General features: G+C 42.2%; 1 protein-coding gene across 14 annotated transcripts in view; it reads right to left on the bottom strand.

Annotated features, from left to right (window-relative positions):
- The window catches only part of Per (period circadian regulator), a 42,802-nt gene that overhangs the window by 19,840 nt on the left and 3,354 nt on the right, over positions 1 to 19,608 (bottom strand). For 10 of the 14 annotated variants that reach the window (XM_076307665.1, XM_076307669.1, XM_076307660.1 and 7 more), the window contains exons 2-5: positions 13,286 to 13,369; positions 7,388 to 7,572; positions 2,952 to 3,082; positions 2,019 to 2,217 (exon numbers count right to left, since the gene is read on the bottom strand). In XM_076307665.1, the coding sequence (XP_076163780.1) occupies positions 2,019 to 2,217; positions 2,952 to 3,082; positions 7,388 to 7,572; positions 13,286 to 13,369 (599 nt within the window). The remainder of the gene's footprint in view (positions 1 to 2,018; positions 2,218 to 2,951; positions 3,083 to 7,387; positions 7,573 to 13,285; positions 13,370 to 19,608) is intronic. The other 4 variants (XM_076307666.1, XM_076307661.1, XM_076307657.1 and 1 more) reach the window with 2 other exon arrangements.

The following is a 19,608-nucleotide window of genomic DNA, read 5'->3' on the forward strand; positions in this document are numbered from 1 at the left end:
GTGAGACCCGATATCAACGACACAGGGGCTCGTGGAACTCTGGGCCCGAGTAAAGACGACACCAGGTTCGTGGAGTCCCGATATCGACGACCACGGATTCAAGAGCCACGATGTCGACGAGATCTAACCCGTGGGACCGGATACGGGACTCGTGGGAGCCGATACCGAACGCACGGTAACCAACATTGCCACGATACAGATGTCTATGGACTTGTGGTGGTCGATACAAACGACCTCAGACGCGTGGAATTGATCGTCGATGAATACCGGACCCGTGGGACTTGAGTACAACGATCATCGATTCGTGAGTTCCTTTGTCGACGTCCAACGTTTCTTAACATTTTGGAGACTACAAGTATCGAAAGGTTCCAAATTTCGGGGGACCACAAGTTTCGAGAGATCTCGTGTTTTGGGAGATACCAAGCGTTGGGTGATTTCAAGTGTTGGAAGATCCAAAATGTTGGGAGATCCTAAGTGTTAAGAGATCCCAATTGTTGAGAGATTCCAAACTTTAGAAGATCCCAAGTGTCGAGAGATATCAAATCCCAAATCTCGGGAGGTTCCAAGTATTGGGAGATTTCAAGAGTTGGGAGATTCCAAGTGTTAAGAGATCCCAATTGTCGAGAGATCCCAAACTTTAGAAGATCTCAAGTGTCGAGAGATCCCAAATCCCAAATCTCGGGAGATTCCAAGTATTGGGAGATTTCAAGAGTTGGGAGATCTAAAATGTTGGGAGATCCCAAATGTTGAGAGATCCCAAATCCCAAATCTCGGGAGATATCGAGTGTTGAGAGATTCCAAGTGTTGAAAGATCCCAAATTTTAGAAGATCTCGAGTGTCGAGAGATTCCAAATCCCAAATCTCGGGAGATCCCAACTGTCAACAGATCCCAAGTGTCAAGAGATCCTAAGTTTTGGAAAACTCGGAGATGTTGGCGAATCGCAAACGCCTCGAATGTTCCCAGACCACTCAAAAACCTCGAACCACCGAAACATCCGAGGTCCTTCGAAAACTCTTGGAATCATCCGTGACCTTCAATACTCTCCAAACGCTCCAGTTTCTCTGATGGTTTATCCCGTATTATCGATCACTGGTATCGAGTCTTAACCGATCTGAGATTGGGGTAACGAGTCGTATCTGTTCGTGGAAATATCCGATCGTAAAAGTCCAGAGTCGTCTATAACGAGTTTTAACAGTCCAAGATCGTAAGTATCGAGTTTCACGGGTTGTTCGTTTTACATAGCTAGAGGTTACCTGTGTTAGGTCGTGTGTGTCTTGTGTCGTCAGTATCGCGATCTACGGAACAAGAATCGACGATGTCGAGTTTCACGAAGTTAGGGTTTTCAGCGTCGAGTCATGCAAGTCTGCAATCGTTCGTGTTACCTTACAAGATGATGATCCTCTACAGGTAGTTGTCGACTTACGATTTATCCGACGTACAACTTCTCGATCAAAATACATATTAACAATATTATCCTGGGTGCTGCCCAGGTGGACATATCAAGAGAGACATCAATGTTAAATTTTCTATTTTTTGTGTTTTATCTTTGCAATGTCTAAAGAGAGACGATAAAGGAGTTTGAAGAATAGTCAACTAAGAAAATGGTTTAAAACGTAAACGATAAATATCTCTTTCTATGTTACGTTTCGATGCATGTTCTTTTCCGTTTCCTCTGCCTTCGAGTGAAATTCTTTCGTACACCGAATAATACGTGTCCGTTTATTATCGATAAATTAATCAAATAAGAGTACAACGGGGTCGTAAGTCGACGACTGTCTGTAAATCGATTGTTATCGCGTCTCGTGCGGTTGGTATCGGTTCAAACGAGTCTGAGCTCGTCCGTACCTTGTCCCACGGGTTGTCTCCCTTCCCACGAACGCAATATTTATTCGCATCAAGCGGCTCGATCGTCTTTCGCGTCGCTTGTTGCGTCAAAGCGAACGCCAACAGTCTCCCGCGGGCACGTCATCGTGTATGTAATTGTTCCGGTAACGAATAAAGAAGCTTGAAACCATACCTTTCGGTCTGTCTTCTTGGGGGGATGCCACTCCGCTGGTGATCTGATCGGCCAAGGTAGCCTTGTCCTTGGGGTGAACGTAATCGATGAAGGAGCGACCGATCCACGCATCCTTGGGATATCCTAGAGCCGTGCATATCGAGGGAGTTGTGTACAGCACGAGGCCATCGTGCATTGAAATCACCGCGCAGAATCCCTCCTGTATAGAGCACAACACAAACGAGTCAGATCGTCGCGATGGATTCACATTTAACGGGGTATTCGAATAATATAGCCGAGAAACATCGATCACTTTCTGATCTTTTTCCAAAGAAATCGTAAGAGTTTTCGCGTCCATGTTTGCATTAGATTCACGATTTTCCACAAACGGAAATTATAAAAATTACGAGAGCTGCACGATCTTAGCTACGTTTCTCTTATTATTTATTGCCGCCGATATATTTATTCGAAGAAAGAATTTGTGAGTTTCGAAAAAATAAATTACTATTTGTAAATTCACTACCCCGATATGAGTCGCTAATTTCTGCTCACCTATAAAATGCATTGTTCAAAAAATTATATTCGATCGCGTCAATAACTAAAGTATTATAATTGAATCGACGAGTCGGAGAACGGTACGGTTCCGTATTAAAGAAAAGAAATTCTATTCATTTTAGATACAGTTTCAATTCATTTCGATTCATCGATTCGATTATACTTTCTTCTTTATTTCCCTCGTTTTCTCTTTCGCTGATCGTTCTTTCAAGTAACTCGAAATTGTGTACCATTTTATACAAAATTAACGACGAAACAAAATTGATGTAACTAAATTGTAAAGTTCATTCGATACTGTGAAACAGTTCAGGGGAATCGTAATCGGCTAGGTGGCGGTAAATGGGTCGTTTGTCTATCGAAACGTTTGTTTACCAAATCGTTTCGCAACGTTATACTAACATTGGCTTGCGAGATGGAGTCATCCAGAGGACTCGAGCGTGAAGCGAGGCCAGCTTCCGTGTCTGTGACTATATCGCCATTGTGCTCGCCAGGATCCGTTGCATCCACCAATTCTACAGTAGTTATCTCTTCTTGTACGTGGGCAAAAAAAATTCTTTTCGTTAGATTGCGTTCTCCGTGAACGATTCGGTTGTTGTTGGTGTTTTTTGAGGGACGTTTCGCGAGCAAACAGCACTCTCGGGTTCTTAACAACGTTGCATGGACGTTCGCGCGCGCGTTAAATATTTCATCAAGTATTCGTATAAATATTCAATCAAGGGTTCGTTTAAATATTTAATCAAGCATTCGTGCAAATATTTAATAAGTACTTCGAACCCAGGTCGAACCGTTCCGGGAAGGCCCTTCGAACACCTGGAACTGTTCACCGAGAGAACCGTGAACATTGAACGATTGGGAAATATCAAAGCATCTCGAACGACTAAGATCCCTTGGATTTTGTCGTTTAAACGCACGGGAGCGTCCAAGTAACGCGTAACACGCTAGAATGCTCCACGTGCGACGAATCGATCAGGGATAGGAAGTTATAGTGTTTCCCTTTGGTCCAACAGGACTACGGTAACTACGAGAACGTAGTTATATACCAGGTAGCAATGAATCGATGGCTCAAGGTCATCCCGATTGAATAAACCAACGGGAGAACGAGAATAGAATTTCGACCTTGAGCCATCGACGGGTGTGTCGATAATACACGTGCCTTGATACCGTGGCAAATTTTTGCTTCTCGACTCTCTCGTCTCTCCATTCATCTAGGACGTGGTTCTCGTCGCGACCGACGCGGGACGCACGATTCTTTTTCCGTTCCGATCGTATATTCGTCTTCGTTGTTCTTAATTGGAAGAACAAGGAAGAGTGTACGATCCCGGGTCTGCCTCGTGCCTTAAGCTGCGTTTCAATTGAACGGGCAAATCCGATTAACACGATGTCGAATTATTGTCGAATCGACGTTACCTTTCTTATTTTTCGTTTCTTTTTCCTCGATTGGACAAAATTCGATACTTTTTTATCCTTTGTTTCTTTTCAGCTACGGGACAAAATTCGACACTTTTTTACGCTTTGTCGCTCCACGACTTTCATTTGGAACGCACCCTTAGGGCCGATGCAGACGCGCAACCTCTTCCGTTGCGTTCGTATGTTCTCCAATTCGTAACGAACGAAGGCGGACACACGATCGCTGAAGAAAAAATCGCGGACGTTCGCGTGTCTTGGATTTTTCTCCTTAGGAGGAAAATCAAGGCACAAATACACGAACGTCCGTCGTTTCCAGACTCCCCCGACACCGACCTTAACCGTTGCAACGCGGAAGATATTTTCGCGCCCGTTTCCAACGATCTTATCGCGAGACAGGCGTTCGCCTTGTATCCGAACGTGCGAACGAACAACGAATCACGGACAACCGAGCATTGTTTGTTACGCAAGCGTGTTTATTCTCGGTCTGGAACCGTCTCCTGTTGCAGGACCCGCATCAGGGCTCGTAACAAGAGCGAATCGGGGTCCCCCGGGCTCGTAACGACCGACGAAAAAAGCCTGAGTGAGAATCGGTCGTTCGACGCGGATTATTAAAAATTATGTAAATAATTACGTAAATCTCCAGGCGCTTCTCGACGTTATATAAAGCCCAGGCTCGATCCGAACGCTGCCCGCTACGTAGTTGGACCAATCCCATGAGCTCGATCCTACCCTTTGTTCCACGCGGAATAGTACCGCGCGATTATATAAAACCAATAAAAGGAGAGTCGCGTGGCGATGGCGGGGCGTTTAAAATATTTCGGGTCGCGCATCGATTCCCGTGCTAGCTATCTACCTCGAGCGGAACGTTTTTAACACGATATTCTTAGCGATTGTTGAAACAACGATGATGATTCGTTTACTCGTTGTAATGGGTAGTGATACTGGTTGTAATGATATAGTGATCGGTTGATTAATTGAAATTTATGAGAATATGTCGTGGAAAATCAAGAGTGGGTGAGAAGTCTAAAAACTTCTGTATAAATGAAATATAAATGATATATATCGCAGTTCTGAAATCAAGAATTCAAATTTAACCATCGAACGTAATTATTTTCAAATTATTGTCGAGTACTCGTAAACGAAACGAAAGGAAAAAAGAATATGTTGCAGTTTTGCTACCGTATGCATTGTAAAGGTTAACGTACGTGAGTTCGTTAACCGACCCTTTCGGGGTAAATAAGGTTTCGATCTCGCGCGCGACAGACAAATAAACGACTATCGTACAGCTTTGGTTTTATTGGTCGTTCGTCATTCGTTGCTGACGAATGTCGAAATGTGTGCAAGTATTTTCGAAAGAGTATACTTCGACACCTGCTCCGAGCTATTCAAACGATTCCGTAAGATGTAGTTTCTTGGAAAATATAAATTTCAAATTATATTCTACGCTACAACGGCCGGCCGCCGTATAAATTTTAATTATATCGAAATAAAAATAACGAACCCCGTGACCGTTAGAGAAGTTACCGATTCTTATTATCGATTCAGTTATCTCTAGACGCGCAAAAATTGAACGAAACTACGATACGAGCTCACATTGAGCCCCGAACGAAAGGAAAGCACCGGTCTCTTGCGTACTCGTTCGAATATTAATAATCTTTCGTTTTCGTACCAATTGAACCGAATTACCGTGACGAGAAATCGTAACAGTCCACTCTGAAATCGATTCGCGAACGTACGTCTATTTAGCATTCTTTTCCTTTCTTTCTTTTACTCGGTTCGGCGAGTGCTACGAGCCTACGGGTTCTTGCATCACCTTTTCTTAACGCGCTGTATACATTAGACGCGGCAAGTAGACTACCGTGTTGAAATGTTAGATAACGTCGATTAAGTACGCCACGCGTTCGATAATTATCCGCAACCCTGTTCAACATCGTCGGCGATTAATTGCGAACCGTAACGTGTACAGATGTATCGTGCAAGCAGTGACAGTGGCGCAAGTAGTGCGGAAGAACCGCTAAGAAAGGATCAATATTTCGTCACGTAATTGGGTTAGGAGCGGAGTATTCGACGGGGTTTCGCTTTGCAACACGAACAGAGAACCGAGATTTATTGCCAGGGTAACAACGCCAATCGTTGCCTCGTTCTTCAAATATTCGTTTTTCGCGCGCCGGGTATTCCTCTTATGAATGAAGAGAGGGGAGGGAGAGTGCGACAAGAATCATCCAAAGTGTTCTAAATCGAGTCAACGAACCTTCGAGATCCATCGAATTCCTTTTCTGTTCGAGACGATACTTTAAAGATGATTTCGATCGCGAACGGAAAAAGATGTACTCGTTTAACCCGTTCAACCTTTGTTTATTCCGCGTGGACGAACTACGACACGACTCGGTGATTTTTCATAACATTTTACCTCGATGACTGTAAAGTGAGAGTAATCGTACAGTCATCGTAATGGTTTCCGTTTGGTATGTACTGTGCGCGGTTGAGAAGAAGTCCCGCGGGAGGAACGCGGGTCTAATTGGTCAGACACGCCTCTTTTCGCACGAATTTTCGGTTGTAACGTATATATACCAAATATATGTAGTATATAGTATGGTATGTAGATCAAAGTGGTCATACATTAGTATGTAGTATGTTAGTATACATTAGTATGTAGTGTATTAGTATACATTAGTATGTAGTATGTTAGTATACATTAGTATATATTAGTATGTAGTATGTTAGTATACATTAGTATATATTAGTATGTAGTATGTTAGTATACATTAGTATATATTAGTATGTAGTATGTTAGCATACATTACTATATATTAGTATGTAGTATGTTAGTATACATTACTATGTATAAGACTACTTTCAAGCCGTGCACAGTACATGGTGTCGATGAAGACACCCTGTATAACAAAAAAAATTAAAAATAGCGTAGTCGTGTGTTCAATCGATGGTAAGATTTTTGCTGCTCGAATGATCGTCGAAACCGCGACGAACAATTGAATTAGACCGAACTCGACAGAATTTAGTAGTACGAGCCAATATTCGGTCGGACAGTGAAAATTCGTTACTCGTTCCTACTTTCAACCCTTCGAAGCATAGTTTTTTCGAAAGTTGCGAATAAAATTGAGAAGAAAATGTTATTTTCTCAGCGATACTAGCTGAGAAATAGATTGAAATCGATAAAAACATTTCGTAGAAATGTGAGACCAGGTGAGAAACACGTTGCTGTTCGTACCCAACGAACATCCGTACGGGCGAAAAATAAACATGTAACGATTGCGCAACTGTATGCATTTAAAGGTTAATGTACCGAATCTTATGCAACCCGGTGCTTGAACGTTCTCGAAGGAAGTTACATCGACGTTCGAAGAAATTTCAATGGCCATTTGAGTCAACGTGTATTTCTTCACGGTCGTTTCTAAATCGCAACCAACCTGGTTTCTTTTCGAGTATGGGTTTCAACGGGACGACGACATTATAGGAGACTGTCTCCGGCGGTGTACCGGCACTTTTCAAGGTGATATCAGTTTCGGTGTTAACAGCCAAAATCGCCTTCGACTTCTTCTTCTTGTGCTCCTTGTCCTTTCTTTTGCTGATTGGCTGCGGTAGGGCTTCATTGCTACGTTTACATAAACATTACACGTACACATAGGAAACAAACTTCTAATCTTATCCAGCGAACAGAATTGATACACATCGAAGAATTGATACGCACACGAGGCGATTTCAGAGACGACCAAGGGACGACGTCTAAGAGGAGGGATATCAGGACCGATACTCACCGATTTGTACAAAACTTGGCAAACTTGTAGATCCGTATGTGTAACAATCGTAACCGAAATTATAACCGTAGATGACCAGCCAGTCACGAAAGGTACAAGTGTAAAGTTTGAAAAGTGTACTTAGAACAGTAATTGTAACGTAGGGGACAGGATTTATCATGGAAAGAACGCTAATTAACGCGGTGCGAAAACATTTTCATCGCAATCTTTTTCACAAATTGAAGATTACGTTCCTCTCAATATACCACCAATATTCGTTTCGCGAAGAAAGTGAATTCTTCATCGAAGAAACACAATTTTCTTTTTTTTTTTGCGCAAATTAGCGCAACCCGAAGTAATTTTTATCACAACTTTTTAATACAAATTGTGTATTGATGGGTCAAAGAAGATATGTTTCTTTCGTATAATTGCAGGAAAACTGACGCGAAAATCGAAAGGAAAGTCGCGAAGTTACCAGGTGACGATGTTATTATAATTCCTTAGACTATACCAAAGGAATGTACCGACTGGAAAGATGACATAGTTTGCTCACGGAAAGAATGTCAGTGTATGGGTAGCTATTCTCTAGACCTTGCTTACAATTAGTCATGTTCCAGTAGAGGGAGACTTTCATTTCGCGAATAAAGCAGTCGCGATCGACGTAATTAACTAAACTCTGTTCGACGTGTAGAAAATATTACAACACACGCGAGTAATTTATAAACGAAATTTTGATCATCGACGTACTTGTAGCAAAATAAGTTCAGCCGATTCCAGCCGAGTTTAGCTAACTCGATGGTTCACGAAAACGATTGTTCGATCGAATCGATGAATCGGAGAACAGCAAGAGTTCGAAATTAGTTAATTTCGCGTAAAGTTCGTAACGAGAAAGTGCCCTATACTCGTGTTTCCGGTTTCTCGAGTCTAACGAGTTGAAAAAAATCTGCTTTTTCAAATATCTGAAACTGGCGTCTTCGGACTCGAGTCGTTCTTCGACTCGTAGATTCGATCAATTCGTGCGAAATCTCGAGAAGATAACTCGCGAAAACCTCGAATGGAAATCGGTTCACATATTTCACGATAACGTTGGTGTTCTTCGCGCGCATCTGTCGAAATGCGATGCGCGCGTGTTCTGAAAATAATCGGGTACGTCCTTTGTCGAATCAACGAACGAGAAACATATGCAACGAACGTGTACGCGTTACACGAGCCGATTACGCGAAAAGACTCGCCGCGCGAAAGCTTCGATTTCGTTTCGAGTGACGCGAACGTACCAGGAAACGTAGTAACGTCGATTCGTGTAGGAGTGGACCTCACCTGGACCGAGTTCGTGAGATAACTTTCTCCAGGGAAGCATAAACGACAAAAATGTCGTACACAACAAACGCTTCAGAACGTTCAATCGTGACTGTATTCGTTACATAAGAGGGAGAAAGTGCTTTTCTCTAACGATCTCTCTCTCAGCTTCCTCGTACATAATACCGATCGCTTTAACGCGACCATTTCCGGCATCGAGATAAAGGTCCCTAAATGGCTAACTTGCGTCACGCGCATTACATATAATCTCACCGCGATAAAATTCCCGACGCAACTCATTTTTACGCTACAAGTCGAAAATAATTTTCATACCACGGATTTACGTAACGTTGAAGATATTACAGGCTAATATCGTTCTACATCGAATCGACCAAACCTTGGTCGTACGATTGTTCCAAATTATACCCATTCCTTGAAATCTGCAATTGATCGAAGTACCAAACCGTAAGAATTCTAGTGTCCATAACCGTTTGCATTCGATACTTTGGTCACAGTTTTCAATGAACACCTAAAAACTCTTCGAAACTCTATAGACCAAATTGATTTAATTCTTTATCGAACGTGAAGTTCGTTCGTGTCATTTCTACTATTACAATTAATCATAGCAATGTCTAGAAAATCCGAAGTTTAGTAATTTAATTATTAAAGATTGTAGTAGAACGTTCAATTTATTAAATCGACATTGTTCTCGAAAATAGAGCTCCAGAATCTTTTAAAGAACACGAGTTACAATTTTTTCCCCAAATGATTAATTGTGAAAACGTGACGATTTTCGAGTTCGATCGACTTTTTGCATCCACTGGATCGGTATTGGACACCGTCGGAGTTTCGTAATGTTCTTCTCAGTCAGTCTGCGGCAAGAACGAGGAAATGAAAGCCTCTGGTAATTGTCAGGATTCCCTGTCTATTTCTAGTTCTGTGAGAGTCGTGTCTTTATTAATTTAATTCCGTACACTATTATTAAGCATCTCTTCTTACCTCCATTGTGACCAAAATGGACCCTCGCGGAGATAGCTTGCGAAGCTTCTAAATATATCGATTCGTTCGAATTAATACTACAAAAGTACCGAGTCGATTCGTAACCACGGTTAAACATGACCTACGCGTGTCGCGCACCGAATCGCGGAATTTCTTACGCTTCTAAATATATCGATTCGTTAGAATGAATATTACAAAAGTACCAAGTCGATTCGTTCGAGTTAATTTAAGTAACAAAAGTACCAAATCGATTCGTTAAAATTGATATTACAGAAGTACCAAATCGATTCGTTCGAATTAATATTACAGAAGTACCAAGTCGATTCGTTCGAGTTAATTTAAGTAACAAAAGTACCAAATCGATTCGTTCGAATTAATTTAAGTACCAAAAGTACCAAATCGATTCGTTCGAATTGATATTACAAAAGTACCAAATCGATTCGTTCGAATTAATATTACAAAAGTACCAAATCGATTCGTGACCACGGTTAACCATGACCTACGCGCGTCGTGCAACGAATCGCTGAGTTTCTTACGTGCCGAGCGTTGCATTTAAGTATTTTTCTTTCGCGAAACGCTCGCGTTAACACTTTTCCGCCCCCACACGCCGTAGCAGAGAATGCCAATAAGCTCGCGAAGAAACGAGGCGAAGTTTCTTTTCGATACTTACCACTCTGATAAAAATCAAATCGATCGAACGACGGTTTGGTAAATAAATTCGTAGCATCGTTTTTCGCGAATAAAGATTGGAAAAATTCGATGAAAATCATGGACAGTAAAATCCTCCGTAACTTCGTTGATATTTTAAGAAACAACAACTCACGGATTATGGATTTCGTTTTTTGCGATTTGTGTCCACCTGTGGGATCGGTAACGAAATGGACGCCTCTGTCGGTTCCGAAGCAACGGGCCCGAACGGACCCGAACACCACCGATCGGAGGTTAACCTTTGAATACGTACGAAGAACCTTCCCTGTTCACCCCTCGCAACCGATTCGACGACGCCTACTCGAGAAATCAGGAATAGACTGACTTTCTCATTGTAATTCGCGGATTGTACGTCGATTTATTATTACACCGTGTACCGGGCATCCGGATTATGCAACGATACGTGGGGATATCGCATGCCACGTAGGCCGACGCCAATGGCGACATTGCGAGGCACGTGGCACGGCACATGCACCAATGTTTACAGCGTTCGGCGGAGCCGGTCCCTCGTTTGTGTGCGCTTTCTCGTAACTGACTGTAATCGTTTCGTGCACCTACGTGTACGCGCACGCGTGGACACTATGCTAAAAGATCCACGTAGCGACGCGTGTGTGAGTCGTCGCGTCGTGTCACCTTCACGCAAACGCCGTAGGTACATAATAACGGAACGACCGCGTTGCACGCATATACTCGCGTGCACGCGCGCACCGGTGAATAAAAAGCAATCGGCGATTCTCGAACACGAAAAAAAAGGTAAAAAAAGAAAAAGAAATTTCTTCAACGACGCGAAATGTACGCGTTCCGTGGCGCGAATTCGGAAACGGTGTTGCGCAATCGTTTCTAAAACTCGATCTCGTAATTAATTGTACGCCGTGAAATAATCGAAAGTGTCGAGTCTATTATAGTTCACGTCATCGACGCGGATTTGCAACGCGAGTCGAAACGTTGCGTTGCTCCTCGATCGTACGAATACGTCCCACTCGCATTAGCGTACGACCGTTCGTTGTCAGGTGCAGTGTACACGCACAATTGTAGTCACACCGCCTGTGTATTACTAATTTTACATTAAACCGTCATTTCTCTACGAGACGCAAATAAACGTTTAGCGGGTAATTAGATCGTTCGGCGTTGAATAGGTACATTTTATATTAGCTCTGTTTTGTATTAGCTTTTCATCGGTGTCCGCTGGAACTAACATCCTGGTCCGATGGGGATTTCACCGTGCGCAATACGGCGAACGTGACCGTACGAATCGCGTAATTAAGAACGTTAATACTCGTTAAGGACCATTTGATTTGTTTTCGTCTTTCGGTAGCTTCGTGCGTCTATCGATTCGTGGCTTTGTCTTGAAATTTTCGATAAAGTTACTTTTAAAGTTACGTTACTTCACTTACTAATCTTCTTTACTTTGATTTACCGTTTCACCAAGATGTGACATAATTTTAGGATATTCGACCAGTGTTTCTTGTAACTAAGAAAAAAAATTACGAGAAATATCCTTTCGTTCCGCGTTAATTAGCATTCTTACCGTAAGAAATCTGTTTTCCTCGCGGAACGAATACCGGTATATATTAAGAAGAATGTATCCCTTTGTTGCCACTAATGGAGAACTGGTAAAAGAAAATTACGATAAAAATTCTTCCGTACCGCGCTAACTAGCGTTCTTTTCCCAAGGAATCGCTTTTCCTCACCGAACGAATACCAGTGTATATTGAGAGGAACATATTCTTTGTTACCCATTAAAGGAGAACTTGTAGAAAAAATTACAATAAAAATCCTTTCATCCCGCATTAACCAGCGTTCTTTCCATAAGGAATCCGTTTTCCTCGCATTAAGAAACCCCGTATACATTGGGAGGAATGTATATGCCTTTGTTCCTACTAATGGAGAACTTGGAATAATGATAATCGAAAAAATAAGTCTTTCGTACAGGGATCGGTAACATTCTTTCCATAAGAAATCCGTTTTCCTCGAGAAAGAAAAAATACCAGTCTATATCGAGAAAAATATATCCCTTCGTTGTTACTAACGGAGAACTTGAAACAACGATACCCAAAACAATAAGAATCCTTTTACACCCCGATAAAGTAGCATTCTTCCCATAAGAAATCCATTTTCCTCGGGAAGGGAACGTCGATTCATGGCTAGTTGGTACAATGGGACATTTTGATCGAATATCTCCAGCGATTCGCTGGAGAAGCGTCTCGATTCATTTTCTCAATTCACCCCTTACGTAAAGCCAGTCCAGCTCAAAGAGATAATGTTACTTTCCACCGGATTCCTCGCTCTTGTTCTCCACAAGCGAAGTAGTAATTAGATTGTCAATTATTCGCGTTACTGTATTCAACGGTGGTCTTCGAACCGTGTCCGTGAGATCCTCGAGACCGTAAATACTGTTGATATTGAAGAAGAACACGTTTGTATTCCGATGCGAACGAATCGAGAGAAAGGTTCTGTGTAGGAACGATTGTACGTCGTCGTCGTCGTCGTCGTTAAGATCGCTTCGTGTGGTACCAATTGCGTTTCTTCTTTTCTTTTATAAGAGAATAATTTGAACGGGTACACTACCTGGATCCAAATGTCGAAGGACGCCTACCGCAATAACCGCTGCTCGCGGAGCGGTTGCTATTTCTCGAAATCGAGCTGCCGCTGCTGAAACATACGATAAACAGTGACCATTAGTCAAACATCGTGACGACTCACGGTTAAACTCGGTGATGCTGGTTTTTTTTTTTTTATCGTGGAACGTAAGATAAATTATCCAATAGCGACGTTTAAGGTAGCGGCACACTTAACGCGTGAACGACTGCTTTGGAAACGCTTTCTGATCAGAAGTTTCCCTTATTGTCGTGAAACAGTTCGATTTTCACGTACGAGACTTCAGTCACAAGTTTCGCGGATTCTAATCGTTGTGTATGCGATAATCGTTGCACAACCGTCAACTTGTAGGTACTCGGAAAGGAGACACTAAACAATAGAATTCTAATTTTAAAACGTACCCAAAGTATTCATTCCCGTGGCGTGTAAATCGTATCTTAGCAGTGCGACATTTGCGATTAGTACAAGCGTTTCAATGTTCCAATTGGAGTTCGAGTAGCGAGTTTCTTTTAATTGACTCGAGTAACTGGATTCTTCCAATTGGCTCGAAACATTCGAATTGAGATCTCGGCTCGATTTGGATATTCGAGCTACGAAATCTCGATTTAGTTTAGATATTGGAACTGGGAAATCTCGGTTCAATTTCGATATTCGAGGATATTGGTTTGAATATTCGAACCGAGAACATTCTTCGTCGAATGCTCACACGCGCTTCAAACTATTCTGTAACATCTGGCTAATTCTATCAGGGATGTTTCGAATTATAAAACGCGCTAGTTCAATTTCATTCTACGTAATAGGATTAAACGAATAGATTGTTTGAACTAAGCGTACACCGAGCACCCATAAGGTCCGACCATCAATTGATCAAACTACTGTAGATGTTTATCCAGTCGGTCTGGCCTTGACTGTTCGTTGCTACTGAACGTATCTGCACTCGATGAGCTTTTATTATACATTTGTATATTTTTAGATACGCGTACATACATTACCGCTCAAAGGTTTCCGGACAATACAACGTTGACCTAACGCTATCAATATTTCAACTAACGTAAAAAAAAATCATACGATAATCTTTCAAATATCTACTTTCGTGTCTCTAAGTTGAAGTTCTCTCGCTACCAATCGTTTAAACAATTTTTTACGCATCTAAGATTACCGCGAATTTGAAGATCGAAATCTCCCCTGTACAACGATCCCCTAAAAGTTGATATACAATTTTTTTTCACATTGTTATTCTTCTATTTTGAACAAAAAGCGTTTCATTGGTATCAGAGTACACTTTGGTGTCGATGGAGTAACTATCTCACTCGTGAGTGTAACTGTTACACTCGTGAAACGTGTAATAACAACGCATAAATGTTAATTAAACGTCTAAAATATAATAGTAATAGTGATTTACCAGAACTGTAACAAAATTTGTATCGCTTTTCATTCGAAGTAGAATAACATGATGAAAATAAAATCGTATACTATCTTGTAGGGGGTCGATGTAAATGGGAAGCTTCGATCTTCAAATTTGCGGTAATCATAGCTGCGTGAACAATTTTTTAAACATTCGAGAGCGGTCCGAAATTTCTCAATTTTTTTTTTAGGAAACCATCTTCACTTTTTAAGGCGTGAAGGGTTGTTACAGCATTTTAAAGATCGATAACGTTTCGGTGGAGGGTCTGGAAACTTTTGGGAGATAATGTATGCATCACGTTCTCAAGAATTGTATCTTCGTATTAATATTTTGTTACTGGTAGCGATCCGTTCGAAGATGTCACTTTCAAAGCCTGGCGAATTATTTCGCCACTAAGGATTTACGCTTCTCGTCGAATGCGTTTGGCATCCACGTGATACGATTCGCGTTTAGCAATAAAATCAATTCTACGGTGGAGCCAACCAGGTATAATCCTCCGACGAAGCACGGGGTCTGGATAAAGTTATGTATGTTCCGTGCCTTCCAAGGTTCTGACACAGAATTTTCAAAGTTTTGGAATCGGTGTCTCCGACAGATTCGTCGATGGTCATCTTCTAGCGTTACGTAATTCGTGATCGCGCTAGGTGAACGTTGTTCCGCTACACTAATTGGGGAACATTAACCAATCGAGGATCAATTTTGTCAAATTTAAAAAAGAAAGCAAATATTCTCGTATATATCGAGAGGTGAATTCTAGACTCCTTAAAATCGTGGATAAAGTACTCGTTTAAATTTGATAAAAAAAATGTTGGATAAGAAGAAAGTTCGTTTTCCGACTCTGGACAAAAATATCGGCATGGTCGTAGAAAATAAACTTTCCTCGCAATATTTCCTTCCAATCTTTGTCAATTTTTGAAATGTTTAAAAAATAGGTATTTTATCGCTCCTTGAACACGAATGTCGGTCAATGAAAAATTATACGGTTCTGATAGATACCCTCCAAATCTCTATCCAAGTGTAAAATTTCCTTTTAAAAGTGTTTTCCAATCTCGTCTGATTACAGGAAACCCCAGATTTTTATAATATTCTTCCATCTTCGTTAATTTTGCAAACATTTGAACAACCAAGTATTTTATCCCCCCTTGAACATCGATCAATGAAAAACTATACAGTTCTGATAGATACCCTCCAAATCTCTATCCAAGTGTCAAATTTCCTTTTAAAAGTGTTCTCCAATCTCGTCTGATTACAGGAAACCCCAGATTTTTATCATATTCTTCCATCTTCGTTAATTTTGCAAACATTTGAACAACCAAGTATTTTATCCCTGCTTGGACACGAAACGTCGATCAATGAAAAACTAAACGGTTCTAACAGGTACCTTCCAACGTTCTATCCGGGTGCCAAGTTTCCTTTTAAAAGTGTTTCCTGATCTCGTTTAATGTCTTCACTCGGTCCTGGCACGTAGAACGCGCCTGCCCTCGGACTTGCCATGAGACCGTGCTACGATTCTTGGTCGTTGTGTGCAAAATGGTGTGCAATTCTCGATCCAATTCGCATGAAACGTCCCCGGTAACGTTATCCTACGGTTCTGTTCGCTTCCCCCGACTACGTTGCCGATTACGTAGCGTTAAACGTACGTAATTGCAAAACCACATTTCTCAAACGGCCTCGGCCCATTGGCCGATTAAACCGCCACCGTCGAAAAAGTCACGCGATTTGCTGACACAAAATCTGCGAAACCAGTCATGGAACGGAGCGGGGGAAAAAAAGGTAGGATCACATGTTCGGCAAACGTGACCACCGCGATCGGCCCTTACGTCGGGTTCTTTCTGGCCTTTCACTGGCCTCATTATTCGCCAGGGAACAGGCACGGGGCTCCTACATTTGTTGCACCTCGTTTAGTAGGAAAAATTATTGCATAAGGTCTGCTTCACGCTCGTGGCCCCGTGACTAGAACCGTCGAACGGGACCGTGGTCCGGCTATCGATTCCGTTCAGGGCTCCACATTGAATGGTGCCAAGGAAACTACGCTACGTATTAGCGTAGTATAAAATTGACGGAAGTATACGTTATGGAAAATTCGTATACGTTACGCGGATAAACCGCGACGTTTCCTCGCTCGTGTCCTCGGGGTGCTCCAGATATTTTTCTTCTCCGCTTAGCGAGACGATTCGATCCTCGACGTTTCGCGGTGAATACGGTATCGATGATCGAAAGATCGCTGCTCGAAAATTTTCAACCAAGAGAATGTGTAACGTTGCGTTTGAAAATTTTTTAATTTACAAACAACGCGATAAAAGTACCATTTGGATCTATATAGAGTCGATGATCGAAAGATCGCTGCTCGAAAATTTTCAACCAAGAGAATGTGTAACGTTGCGCTTGAAAATTTTTTAATTTACAAACAACGCGATAAAAGTACCATTTGGATCTATATAGAGTCGATGTTCGAACGATCGTTGCTCGAAAATTTGCAACGATGAGGATGTCAAAGTATTTGGATGTGTAACGTTGCGCTTGAAAATTGTTTAATTTACAACCACCGCGATAAAAGTACCATTTGGATCTATATAGAGTCTGTTTCTGGTTTTGTTAAATTTCGCACGTTGTCGCTTTATCCCGGTATTAAGAAGCTCGAGTCAGGGTTTCCGTTTGTGTAACAGATCGAATATCACGTTCGAAACGACTACCGGGCTATGTACTATATTTTACGCGCGAAACGGGCTTCGTCGTATTACGCAGTTAAAATGTGGAAAGTAATGAAACGCGTTCGACGAGCATGTGACGCAATGTCTGGACTTTTTGTTTCAACGGAACATCACGTTTTACTCTTTACCGAGCACTCGCGCCGTACGCTATTTTGTTTGAAAAACAACACGTGAGAATTCAGAATCCGTGCGTCTATAATTATCAACATGCATCGATTGTTCGAGTAAAATCCAGCTGGGTCGCCCACGATGTCCGCTGTAATTACTGAGAAATGCTATTATCTGCCGCCTATCCCCCATTGTGCTCGAAATGTTAAAGAAGGGACCGTGCCTCGAAATACACTCGACCCTCCTACAACGTGTATCGTTCGTTCCGCGAATTTATCAAACCGTGTTGCGGAAGGTCCGTAACAATTTTCCACGGTGCTGCACGAAAACCGTGTTCCAAGTGGTTCGAGCCTGCCACGTGTCTTTCGAACGATAAATTCGAACAGAAACTTCACCGAATTTTCCAGCACGCGTCCACGAGTATCCTTCGTTAAAATATCCGTCGTTGTGTCGGGTCCGTTACGACCCACCGATTGCAAACATACGAGTATCGGTGTTCTATTCGTCACCTGCTCGCGCGGTTACTTGAGCCATACACGTGACGAATACACGTACACGAAACTTTGAACTCTATATACATCACGTTCAATTGTTAACCCAGGTTACGCACAACCGGTGGTCAATATCGAGTACGAAAAATTGTACACGGGCAAACGAACGATTCAATGGAGCCAAGAATTATCATTATTGACGCAAACCATGGAAAGACGTGCTTGCGTGTCCGTGCATCACGATGCAGTGCCGCGTATAAGCACGTTGCAGGTGGATGCACGTTGCAAATAGGAAAATGGTTACATGTTTCGGAAACGTGCGAGACGTTATATCTGTCGTTGATGACGATGAAAAATGCATACAAAAACGCGACGGACGTCCGAAACAGATTCGTAACTGTCGCGCGTTATAGGAACCGAACACCATTTGCGCGCATTGTTCGGATTAAGTATCGTTTAATTGTATTTTCTACGCGAGCGTACCTTCTTTTCGAGCGTAACGCAACGGTGCACGTTTTTTCTTTTTCTTCGAAAGAGAGAGAAAGAAACGAAATTCGGCGACGCGATATTGAATTTTTCCGCTTTTTCGATAAACAACGATCGACCCCGAAATCGAACGGTCCGTTATAGATTCTCGTTTCGAATCAGAAACTTCGCCGCGAACCTTCTCGATTTCCATTTTCTATTTCCAGTTCTCCGTTGCTAGAAATGTCACACGATCGAGCTACGGGAAGCATTTAAATCAACCACTTTCGATAATGCGGTAATCGGTAATCTCGCATACGTCTCGTATTCGTTCGACCTGTTTTCACCGGATTTCGCAACCCGCTCGCGGTACGGGTGTATTAAATGCGAACGTGGAAATGCAACCGGCATGCTTCGTCGAGAAACTAGTTAGCCTTAACCGTAGTGTTCGAGTTTCCATCTTTCTCGTTCGCCGCGCTTTCCGTCTACCTCTCACCTGTACCATTAACAAAGCGTGTCAATGCCAAGCATCCTGAGCTACTGTGCGCCGAAGAGCCGTGCGGCTGAGTATCCCAACGCCTCGCAGAGTTTCGGATTGCTTCACCTTACGAATCAACGGGACGACGCGCGTCCCGAAATGCAGTGCGCTGCATCCGCGAGCGCATCCATGCACCGAGCGAGCGCATCCCTGCACCGAATTCGAGAACGATTCGATCCACCTGTTGGACGACGATTGTTTTCGGAATACTTTTTACGGATTAACTATTGGAAGAATTTGCAAGTGAAACGTACTTTTTACGGATTAACTACTACCATCGATGAAACATTTGTAAATTATGCGAAAATATATAAATTTCGTTTTCTTCGCATCCCTTGCACCGAATTCGAGAACGATTCGATCCACCTGTTGGACGACGATTGTTTTCGGAATACTTTTTACGGATTGACTATTGGAAGAATTTGCAAGTGAAACGTACTTTTTACGGATTAACTACTACCATCGATGAAACATTTGTAAATTATGCGAAAATATATAAATTTCGTTTTCTTCGCATCCCTTGCACCGAATTCGAGAACGATTCGATCCACCTGTTGGACGACGATTGTTTTCGG

This window comes from Ptiloglossa arizonensis, chromosome 3 (genome assembly GCF_051014685.1).
Source record: "Ptiloglossa arizonensis isolate GNS036 chromosome 3, iyPtiAriz1_principal, whole genome shotgun sequence".
NCBI lineage: Eukaryota > Metazoa > Arthropoda > Insecta > Hymenoptera > Colletidae > Ptiloglossa > Ptiloglossa arizonensis.